Raw genomic sequence first — 11716 nt, forward strand, 5'->3', positions numbered from 1 at the left:
TTGCATTTGCATACACATCCCTTATTAAGATCCATCATGATGATTGATAACATGATCGAATAATCAACGGCTCGCACGCATCAACCGGTCAGTGTCATACTATCATCTGTTCCTCTCCAAGAACGTACTGCCATGTAAAAATTACCAATGATAAAGCATGTACAAAGGACGGTGCCCCAAAGAGTAAATTCTCAACAACAAAAAAAAGAAAGAAGAAGAAGAGGAAGAAGCCATGGTAGATTGGTAGTACACCTCAAATTAAAGGGACGGTGGCCGTGCAGCGTCTCGTCGTTCTCCCCTGCCCTTTTGGGTGAGGGAGGGAGCGTCGGGAAGCAACGTTGGCAGCTAGGCGGTAGCCCGGTCGACCAATTTGGCAAAGGAGCTGCGTCCGGGGCTCGCCGTGTTCCTGAGAATCTTACCCAGGTTAGGTCCCGTTTGGCCAGGCTCCCTCCGGCTCTTGCTCCGACCCTGTAACGCTCTGTAGCGCACAGCCGAAGGAGCTAGGAAACGCAGCTCCGGCTGCTCCTTTCCCTGCCCAGGCAAATGTAGCGTGGAGCCGGAGCTCTTTTTTTTCATCGCTACAGTGGGGCACAGTAGCGGTTATTGTAGCACGGAGCCCGAGCCCCTCCGGGCGGAGCCGTCCCAAATGGGCTCTCAGTAGCCCGCGCGGTGCAGCGGCTACAGTGTGCAGGGAATCCAAAGGTACCACTTGCTGCGCTTAAACAAGCAAGGAATCGCCATGGCGACTTCAGAAACAGAAAGAGGCGAGGCCCCCTGCAGTGTCTTTGCACACACACACACACACCCAATAACCCAAAGCAGGGGATGATGGATAGTGGCAACCTTCATCTCTTTCTTTTTTTCTCAAATTGGGAGGAGAGAGAATCAGAGAAGAGAGAGGGGGGGGGGGGGGCAGGGCCGGAGGGGAGACTTTTCCAAGCTTGAACCCTTCCGCTCTGTGCCCACACTACCATTTTGCATTCATATACACCTCTCTCTCTCTCTCTCTCGCCTCCTCCTCCTCTCTCTCTACAGCTCTCTTTCTCTCTCCTCGCTGTGTGCTACTGTTGTCCTCTAGCGTCCATTATTAGGCGGCCTCCGGGCGCTGGGATGTGAGTGGGCTTCCTTGTTCGCTCGCTGCCTCTCCTCCGTTGCGCTCATGTGTGGGTGCTTCGCCTGCCTCGGTCTGTCCTGAATCCTGGGACGCATACAACCTCATCAGGTAATCGCCGCTGCCTTTCAGTGCTCCTCCCCTTGCAAATCCTTTTGCCCCTCTGATCGATCTCGCTCTCGCTTTCGCGAACTCTCCCTCCTTTCCATGCTCTTCCTCTTGGTGTGCTGCTTCGTCCTCCCCAGAGGAAGGCCTTGCTGAAAACTAATTTCTCTTGGTACTTGCTGCTTGCTGCTCCTGTCCAATCATTCTGTTAGCTTTCTTTTCTTGGGTTGACACTCTCTTAGTTTCATCATTCTTGGTGCATGTTTCTGTAGCTTACCCCTGCCTTTCAGGGTGTTTTTCTTTCTCATCAGATTGATGCTCTTCAGTTCTTGTTTTCTTGTGCCAGGAGCTTTCCCCTTGAGATTCCGTTCTTGCGGAATCCCCCACCTGTTTTATTTTCCCCTTGCATTTGCTTGCCTGTTCCCACCACACCTAGCAAACATTTTAATAATTGCATTTCCACATCAAGCTCTCTAATCTGTTGTTTAATTATTCGCCCACAGGCTGTTTGCTGGATTCTTTAGTATCCCATCAGGCCAAGAATCCCGCAAGAGCTTTGGAGCCAGAGGGTTGTTGCCTCCGTCTTGGGCGAGGCTTCAGTTTTCTTTGACGAGGCAAGGCGGCGATGATGAGCTTCAAGGGCCACGAGGGGTTTGGGCAGGTGGCCGCGGGGGGGCAGGCCTCCCATGGTGCGGCCGGAGCCCCACTGCCGTGGTGGGCGGGGCCCCAGCTGCTGTACGGCGAGCCGGCACCCCTGTCGCCGGAGGAGACGCGCCGGGACAGCCAGTTCCAGGTCGTGCCGGGGGCTCAGGGCGGCACACCGGATCCGGCGCCGCCGGCTGCCACCAAGAGAGGGAGCCCTGAGGTCCTGAAATTCTCTGTGTTCCAAGGTGAGTACATTTTTTTTTGTTGGCCAAGTTTATGGATTAGCTGGGGAATTTCTTTTTTTAAAAGAAAAAGGATGCAATGCAAGATTTTGGCATGTTTCTGTTGGATCTGTGCATGCTAGTACTATGCCAACGAACTTAAGCGAATGTCTAAAGGTTTAATCATCATATGTTGTCTAATTGCAAGGTGATTTACCTCAAAATTGTTGCAAGATGATATGTCTGAACAGTAAGTTTTTTTTTTAAAGAACTGAACAATAAGCTTGAGAATCCATATCTTTGTAGCTTTTGCTTCTTAATTAAAAAGCGCTCTAGGAATGGTGGTTTTTTTTCCCCGAATATGAAACGAGGACTGCTCATTACTTTGTCAAGAGGGCAGAAGGAAAGGTTTAACATTTACTGTGATCCTTTCGAAGCTACCAAATATGTAGAAGAATTTTCGCATAATCTTAGGTTGTTGCAATGTAACATGAACTGTATGTATTTCCATAAAGAAAGACATTGCTATATATATGTCACCTGTCATGCCAGAGGGTGCAATTAGTAGGATTGTCCGTTGTTTTGGGCCCATGCGTCCATAGTACCATTCTCTGAGTGGCTCCTCTACTTTGATGCCGCTGCCGACTGTTCTATTATTGGCGCCTCCATTATGGTCTCTGGTGTGTCCCTCTCACTACTGCAACACTTTTTCTGGCTGGTTTTTGTTGATAAAAACGGAACGATAAATTTGACTAACAGCCTCAATATTGCAACACCTCTTGTAGAAAAAATATATTGCAACACTTGCCGACCAATTTGATTACAACTCATGGCTGCAAGCTTATTTGTGAGATTTTTTAAAATAATATTTCTTACCTGTGAATTACCATAACGAGACAAAACAGCTTAGAGAGTTAGCAACTGGATCTCTCAAACTCTCTCCGTCCATGATAAGCTTTCTTTGATGAATTTGGCATTGTAATAGATTATCAACATCTGTGGGCAGAATATGCTGCCTCTTGTTTGTGGGCTGGGCTGCAAGGCACAATCATTAAGATGGTCTATTTAATTCATGGAGCAAAAACTAAATTGTTCTGGACAGACATATGGCCTATGGTACATGTTTAATGGTTAGTCAACAACTATCCAATTTTAAACCATGACATGGCTTTCTCTGTGCGTATTAACATACAATAGACTAGTGGGGCACACCGTGATGGAATTCAGTAGCCTCCTCAGATTCCATGAGTAAAGTACACGTCCTTCCAACCATAGGAATTCATTGTATATATCTAGCTTGCCATCTGATTTTCCTTAGGTATTACTAGTAGAGATTAGGATGCATCAGTATTCATAATATTTTATAGTATTTTTGTCTAATAGTCTAGTCAGTGCCTAAATCTGTTGTGACTTCTTGATCTGCATCATTTGGAACATATGCCCAGTTTTTAGTGGTTAGGAAAATCACACTGCATGAATGCCAACTTTTGAAGGTTGGGTGACTGGCCACCGGACTTGAAAATAGGAGTCAACAAAATAGGAGTCAAGAAGAAGTTTTACTCTTTTTATTTTGGAAATTTCAAGACTTCTAACAGTTTTATGATCCTATGATGTTCAGGGAATCTGGAGTCGGGCGGTAAAGGAGAGAAAACCCCAGAACACTCTACCACTATAGCGCTGCAGTCACCATTTCCAGAATACAATGGCCGTTTCGAGATCGGTCTTGGTCAATCCATGGTAAGTTTTTCCTTTCATCTTTTCTATTTGGAAATTAACCAATTTTAGAACCCAAAATCCATTGTTGGGATTTCTTCCATTGTAATTTGTCGACTGGCTTCTTCGCAAAAATGAAAAAGAATATCCAACTGACTACATTTCTTTCAGGCCCCTTCCAATTATTCTTGTGATGACCAGTGCTATGGCATGCTTACCACTTATGGAATGAGATCGATGGTATGGTTTATTTGTTTAAAAAAAGAGAGAGTATTCTAAAACTTTTATTTGATTGACTCCCTAATTGCACTAGGACTATCAAGAAGGACTGATATGTGTAAATATTGAAATATTCTCATGAAGATTAGTTCAAGCAAGCTCACACATTAAGATTTTTGTTTAACAAATTATGCAAACCACACATGTTCCTTTTTTTGGGTGGGGGGACCACAAATGTTCCTGGTAGCTAGTATCACCACTGAATTTACATGATAGGTTCACCACAAAGTTCACCTATGCTCAAACTCTTTTTTTTTTCTTTTGTGTGATCTCATCCATGGGTGGTAACTTGAACTGGCAAAAGATATTTGACTTAACCCATGGAATTCAGAACTTGTATTTTACCTTGTCGACAGTAAAAATGATGAATTCATCATAACCCAATGAGTAAAAAGAGTATGTAAAAAAAATTAGGAAGCCAGAAACTGATTGCAAAATTGAAAGATGGGCCATGACCCTTTTTTTCCCGGTGCAATAATGGAGCATGTTTAATCGTGTTCCATGGATTTATGCGACCAATTGACTTCCTCTGATGCGCCTTTTCTTTCCTCATAATGCAGTCTAGTGGGAGAATGCTCTTGCCACTGAATGCGCCAGCTGACTCACCCATCTACGTGAATCCAAAGCAGTACGAAGGCATCCTCCGTCGCCGCCGCGCACGCGCCAAGGCCGAGAGGGAGAACAGGCTGGCGAAAGGCAGAAAGGTGAGGAGCCCTCTTCTCTCAACTAGCCCTCACCTACGTCCATGGCAGTTGCCACCCGCCATCCGAAGCAACATTGCCGATCCACCCATATTTCACGGTCGCCACTGACTGACCGGTGATATCTCTGCCTGTCAACCTGCAGCCGTATCTTCACGAGTCTCGCCACCTCCACGCGATGCGCCGGGCAAGAGGCTCCGGCGGGCGCTTCCTCAACACGAAGAAAGAAGGGGGCGCGAACGCCAACGGCGCCGGCAAGATGGCAGCAGCGGCGCCGCCTGCGCGCCTCGCCATGTCTCCTGGCTCCGAGCCTCCACGGGTGCCGGGGCTCGGCAACGACGGCAGCAACCCGCGCTGCCACTCCCGGAGCAGCATCTCCAGCCTGTCCGGCTCCGAGGTGTCAAGCATCTACGACCACCACGACGACCAAGCGAGCCGCCACCACCAGTACGGCGGCATGGAGCCGCACCTCCGGGTGCCGTCCTTCTTCACCCCGCTGCCGGCCATCATGGATGGTGACCACGGCGGGGCTGCCGCCATCTCCTCCTTCAAGTGGGCCGCCAGCGACGGCTGCTGCGAGCTCCTCAAGGCGTGAACCGAGGAGGGCATGGCTACTCAGACGGCCGGCCTTCTCCCCGTTGGCTGGCTGTCTGTAGGCAAATCATTCTTGGCTGTTCTGCAATGGGGTGCAAACCTCCTCATCACCTACCTACCTACCCATGTCCCTGAAACTCATACAGTGCTGGGTTTCAGGGGTCCTGTGATGCTGGAGCTCCCCCATATGCCTGTAACATAGTGTACCCAAAAGCACTGCTGCTTGGTACTGCTTGTTGATAGCAGTGTCTCAGTACGGAATTATCTGTGATGTCAGGTTGATCAGTGTCTGAATAATTGAGGTGTCAGACTTCACAGTTGCTCCAGTTCTTGGAGGTGTGTCCGGGTCTGTTTGAAGCTTTGAGGTCTGAAACTTTGTGCTCGGTGAAGATACTGTGTTAATAATGTGTAAGTTTGGGACCTACGTTCTGCTATCTTGTCTGTTGGTGCAGTTGATGCATAGCTAATGGCTTGTATTTTAGGTATCATGTCTGCCTCTGCTTTTGTGCCCTGGTGTTTCGTTCTGCGTATCTCAGCCGTTCAAAATCTCTGGCTAAGTTTCGTTTCAAAAAAAAAACTCTGGCTAAGTTACTACCGGAACAAAGAAAGTTTAGTTTTTTTTTACAGAAATTTCAGGTTTCACTCAAAGGATTGAAACTTTTTTTTTGAGAGCTCACCGCAGGGGACGAGTGTCCCCACCTGAATGTTTTCCACGGATGCCGGCTAGGCTGGTAATTTGCACCTACAGAGCGACCTTGGGCAGGTAATTAGTCCAGAGATTATAGCAGGGGTTCAAGAGAGGAACATCACAGCGTGGAAGAATGGTTCCACCTTCTGAAGAATTTGAATGGCTGCAACTTCTGAAGATTTGTTTTTCTTTGGTTTCTCATCTGTATCGATGCTCTCCAAAGGAGGAGATTCCAATGATAGGAATGTAAGATGTTGTGTCTGGGAGCGTTAAACCTCATGGAAAATCTTGTATCGTAAATAGCGATAGTTATGTCTGTACTTGCTCTGCTATTCGAGAGCTAAAAACTGTTGGCGCCAAGAGGAAGCGATCTGTGGAAAATGGTGTCACACCTTCTTAAGTTTTGCCATCTCTGGCTCATCTATCTGATAGGATGTTACAAGTTACTGCATAGTGATGATAGGATGTCACAAGCTACCGCATCGTGAATTTGTATTGCTACATTGTCATGTGCAGAGTTTTTTTTTCAGAATAATGCATGGTGTTGAGGGATAGGTTTCCCTGAGATAAAATGAACTGTTTGTCGTTGGTTTTACTCCAAATAGAATCCTCATGAACTGGGCGTTCAGATCGACTTTGCATTTTCTTTTCCAGTTGAACCCTTATAGTCAGTTCTTGGCAGCTATTTTTTTGAAAAGAACAGTTTTTGTCAGCTGTGACTCCTGCTTGGTTGCAGATTGAGATCGAGAAGTATCACCTTCTTCTTGGGTAGGCAAAGAAGATCCTACCAATCACTGGTCCAGAAATATTTGGAAAGAGGTATCGAGTTAGGTGAACTGAATGTTTTTCGCTTGTGTATTATCGGCTGATCGCAGCTGTGTTACCTGTTAATCTCTTGCTATCTTCTTTGGCTCTTTGCACATGCTCTGTTTCCCTGTGTGTTCTTGTGCGAAATGATTGGGACCGCAGTGATGGAAGCCTTTTCGTCTTCCTCCGCTAAGGTTGGGCGGAGTGGAGGTCCGCCGGCTGCGACGGAAGGAAGAGGCTGGCAAATCAGAACGGAACGCGGCGGCTGCGATTCTGGTTGGACATACGAGTCGAGGGCCGCCGGTTGCGCCTGTGGGCGGAGCGGACGCCGCCGGCGGCGGCGGTTGACGGATGGCAGAGGCAGAGCACGCTTTACCAGAACTAGGGGTTATTTTGTAAAATTCTTTTCGCGATCCAAACCAGGGGCCTATATGCAAATAATAGGATCGCGATTCATAATTGCGATCCAAACCAGGGGTCATTCTGAAAATAGTTGGATCGCGATTAATAGTCCAATCTAGGGTTCTTTATGCAAAACTTCCGGGCGGCGTTAATGGCACCCGGCGGCGAGATGCCGGGTGCCGGCAAAGTGCGCTGGCCCCGCTGGCCGCCGCTAACCATCCCTCCATCCGTCCACCGCCGTTTCTCCACGGGGTCCACGCGCTTCGACCGTCGCCGTTCGCTACCGCGGTCCGGCAGGCGGCAGGGGAGCAAGACGCGCGCGTCCGGCCACTGCACAGACCAAGCCAGCGCGGTTGGGCTGCTCCGCTCGCCGTCGCCTTGGAAGAGCTGACCACGCATTCCACCTTCAGGTATTCTAACATACCCTGAACTCCCGGTTGTCTCTGGACTCTGGTTTCCCCCACTGTTCTGAACTCTGAACTGCAATCTTAATCATACCTCTGAATTCTGTGTGGTAGAAATGTCACCCAACTGGGATATGAAGTTCAACAGAATCTCAACGCATTTCAGAATTCAGATGCTATAAATCCTGGTCTGACAATCTGAATCATACCTCTTCAAGAGGAGCCAGAAGATCAAACTGTGAGTCATTATTATTCACTTTCTTCCAAAGTACATTCTGTGAATGATTTCTGTTACTCAATAGGAACAAGTGCAAAGACTTTTGAAGAGCTGCAAGAGGTGCTGGACAGCTTGAGCTCCATGATCCTTGATGCAAATGAGTTGGTCATATTCTTGAAGAACTATCCTCGGTTGTACGCCTGTACCGCCAGCCTTACAGTATGCATATCCTGTTAGCCAATTGTATGTTTGACCGCCAGATGGAGACAGAACTTGTCATCAGCTTCCTGCTTTGCACAAAAACTCGTCATGTAGAGGAACTAGAGGTCCTGCCCATTGTTGGCCCTGGCAGAGTTGGAAAAAGAGCACGCTTGTTGCTCATGTGTGCTATGATGAGAGAATTCATGATCATTTTTCAGAAATCATGTTCTTGAGCGACCATGATTTCAGGGATGAAATGCTATATGTTCTTAGACAAGGATGTGCAATGGAACTTGAAAATTGCACCACCAGAGAAGACGGGAGATTGCTAGTTGTTGTTGAGGTAGCTGGGGATGTCACTAAAGATGCATGGAAGAAGTTGTGTTCTGCTTTTAGGTGGTCCGCAACAAATGGTACTAAACGAGCCGGTCTGACAAGATAACGAAGCTTGGAACAACAGGGGCTATTACTCTAACATATCTGTCAAATGAAGCATACTAGTATTTCTAAATGAAGCATACTGGTATTTCTTCAGGACGCTCGCATTTGGAAGCACGGATCCTGAACAGCACCCGAGGCTTGCATCTGTGGCCATGGAGATAGCCAAGATGCTAAATAATGGACCTCTTTTTGGTGCAAACATCACTGCTAGCTTGTTAAGGGACAGCTTTGACGTCAACTTTTGGAGCAAGGTTCTGGTGTTCATGAGAGGGCTCATCCAGAAGCATATTGCCAAATCGGTGAGCATCCATGTGATCTTCTAAACCAAAGCAGACCTGCACATCTTTGGAGAATGGGTAGAGCTTCTGCAGATTTCGTGGTCTATGATCAGTATCAGCGGTCTTCACAAGAGGCAGTTCCGAACACAACGTTCCATGATGCGATTTATGGAAGCGTTAGCATGCTTGAGTAGAAGGAACACTTAAGTTGGACTGAATGATTTCACATGATTGTTGCGATATCCGTACTCAATTTTGTTATCTTTCAAGTTCATGTAACTGTATAGGAGTTTGATTCTGTCTGACATTTGCAATCTGTCATATGTTAGGTACTAAAAACTGCATGAACTTCCTTTATCTGAGAAAGGTAATTTTGTTCACTTTATTTTCGTAATCAGCAGGTTCTAAACTGCACAAATTACTCAAAGCTATATGTGCTGCATGATAGTAGAATCAAATATGCTAACACTAACCAATTTCACAATTAAGATTTATACACGTTCATTTCGAGGTGTTATTTTAAGTATGTTGCAATTTTCTGAATAAATGTTACCAACCCCGCTCCAATCATAAGGAAGAATGATTCAGTCAAGTAAGGTGGAGTATAAACTGTTTAACCTGTCCACTGAAATTTTCCTTTTCTATTTATTGGTTGGCTCCAATTTTTCATAAATAGCATTAGTATCTGTCGGAGGAATTCTCCAGCCGGGTGGCGGAAAGCACCCGCCTAATCCTAGTTAAGGATGGGTTTGGAGGAGAGTTAGGAGCGCTCGATCGGTGGACAGATGAACACAGGAAGGACACGAAGATTTAGAGTGGTTCGGGCCGCCGGAGCGTAATACCCTACGTCCACTTTGGTGTTGTATTGGCTGTGTTTCTGATTGTTGAACCTTGTCTTCTAACGAGTACACTCTCCCTTTTATAGTGCAAGGGGAGTGCTTACACCGTGCGGGACCCCGACAGGTGGGCCCGGCCAATAGGAGCTGTTCTACGAGAGATATAGAGGTCATCTCCTCGAGCTCCTCTCCGTAGTCCTCTCGATCGAGAAGTTGATGTGCGTATCTACAGCCAGGATATGGCCGTGTACAGCCTTGTCTTGTACAGTGTCCGGCGTCAGCGTTACCCAACAGTGAAGCCGTGCTGTTACTGTTGGGATGGGACCTTCGGTCAGAGGGCGAGACGGGGCTGTCCTGTGGCGCGCGCACTGTTACAGCGCACGCCTTGGCCCACCTATTACAGGCCATCATCACGCGCGCAGCGCCGTGACGGGACTGCACACAGTCCGCGTACTGTGCGCGGTGATACGACGCGCCGCCTTCAGAACGGGCGGGCTTACCGCGGTGTCAGCTTACCTGCCCCGTGTGTCAGTGGCAGGCCGCACCTTTTGACTTTGGCGCGCCCGACTCAGCTACCGCATTGAATGCGGGTAGGTGAGGAGGCGACCCGTAAGGGGCCTCCGGCCGCAGGCACGCGGCAGGGCCAGCCCCGCTCCTCCCGCTGGGCAGCACATGGCGGCACCGGACCCCTTCCCGGGGGAAAGGGGGGTCCGGGGCCCCCGTGGCTGGTCGGAGCGGGCCGGCCTGTGATGGTCTGGCCATCACACGTCGCGGCTCCGGACCTCCCAGGGGAGGCCGGGTCTGCAGGAGCTACCCGAGGGCTCTCCCGCCCGCCTGGGTGTGCAGAGGCCCCGGACCTTATGGAGCCCGGGGAGGGTCCGGAGACCGTGGTCCCAGCAGTCAGGCCCGGAGGCCGTATGCCACGTGACTCAGAGGTGAGGGGGTGTTCATGGATTATGAGAAGCCAAGGGACTGGACACCCTAGCAGGAGGTACCCCTATCTGTGTGTACCGACAGAGGCCCCCGAGCCCACCTCGGGAGAGGGATGAACCCGCAGGTGGGGCCAAATCCCAGCATCGCGCCGGGTGGACAGCTCGTTCCCGCCGGGCAAGGGCATGGACGTCCTTTCGCCCGAAGCGGAATCCCCGAGGGCCCGTCCTCCGCGCGCACCGTGCGCGTCAGACGGTTCAGATTCTTGTCTTATTTGAGCCCGTCGCGCGGCTCGGGCGGTTCAGATTCCGCCCTTCCCACGACCCTCCAGCACCCATACCAATGACAGGTGGGCCCGAGCCCACTGGTCATAGAGTGTGAGGGATGGGAAGGCGGCGCTGGCGACCGCTCGGCTTCTCTTCGGTCGCCGCGGGACGCTAAGGGGGGAGCAGCCTTTTGCATAAAAGGTAAGCGCCGAAAGGAACGGCTACCTTTTCGCACTTGCCAACAACAGACGCCGTAGCGCCCCTTCGTCTCCACATCCCTTCTCGCGATCGGCTCCCTTACGCCCGGCTCCTCTTTCTTCCTTGTTCCTTCGCAATCCTTGCCCAACAATCTCCATGGCTTCACTTCCTTTCCCGCGCCGCTTCCAGACCCAGGAACAGCTGGACGCGGTGCGGCGCCTTCTGGGGTGGACCGCGCCGGCAAATGCCGGGAAGGTTAGGGCCGGCGAGATTCCCCTCCGCGACCTTGCCGCGGGGGAATTCGTCCTTTTCAATTCGTACATTATGTGCGGGTTGGTTCCTCCGATCTCCTCCTTCTTCCTCCTACTCCTGGAGGAGTTCGGCCTCCAACTTCATCATCTCACCCCCCACTCCGTCCTCCTCGCGGCGGTCTTCGCCCATTTCATGGAGATGTTCGTGGGGGTGCGTCCCTGCACCACCATCTTCAAACATTTCTACTCCCTGGTTGGGACCGGGAAGAAGCGCGGCGAGATTGGCGCTTACTACTTCCAGCTCCGGCACGGGATGGCGGGCTCCTACATCGCCGCTTTCTCCAGCTCCAAGTGGGAGGAGTGGCGTGAAGGCTGGGTCATCGTGGCTGACGAGCCTCATGACCGCCTGGAGCTGCCAGCGGAGGGCC

General features: G+C 49.8%; 1 protein-coding gene across 3 annotated transcripts; it reads left to right on the forward strand.

The window, feature by feature from the left end:
- The first annotated feature begins 287 nt into the window (after positions 1-287).
- LOC112876630 (nuclear transcription factor Y subunit A-10-like) lies at positions 288-5803 on the forward strand. Of its 3 annotated transcripts, none has more exons than XM_025940775.1 (6): positions 288-423; positions 1720-2106; positions 3701-3819; positions 3967-4035; positions 4635-4778; positions 4921-5793. In XM_025940775.1, exons 2-6 carry the CDS (start codon positions 1842-1844, stop codon positions 5368-5370), a joined length of 1047 nt encoding a protein of 348 aa, XP_025796560.1. In that variant the 5' UTR covers positions 288-423; positions 1720-1841; the 3' UTR covers positions 5371-5793. The 3 variants fall into 3 exon arrangements, with proteins under 3 accessions (XP_025796560.1, XP_025796559.1, XP_025796561.1); XM_025940774.1 differs by lacking the exon at positions 288-423 and adding an exon at positions 956-1222 and having other exon boundaries at positions 4921-5803; XM_025940776.1 differs by lacking the exon at positions 288-423 and adding an exon at positions 1364-1388 and having other exon boundaries at positions 4921-5803.
- The last annotated feature ends 5913 nt before the right edge of the window (positions 5804-11716 follow it).

The sequence above is a fragment of the Panicum hallii genome, chromosome 9, assembly GCF_002211085.1.
Source record: "Panicum hallii strain FIL2 chromosome 9, PHallii_v3.1, whole genome shotgun sequence".
Classification (NCBI taxonomy): Eukaryota; Viridiplantae; Streptophyta; class Magnoliopsida; order Poales; family Poaceae; genus Panicum; species Panicum hallii.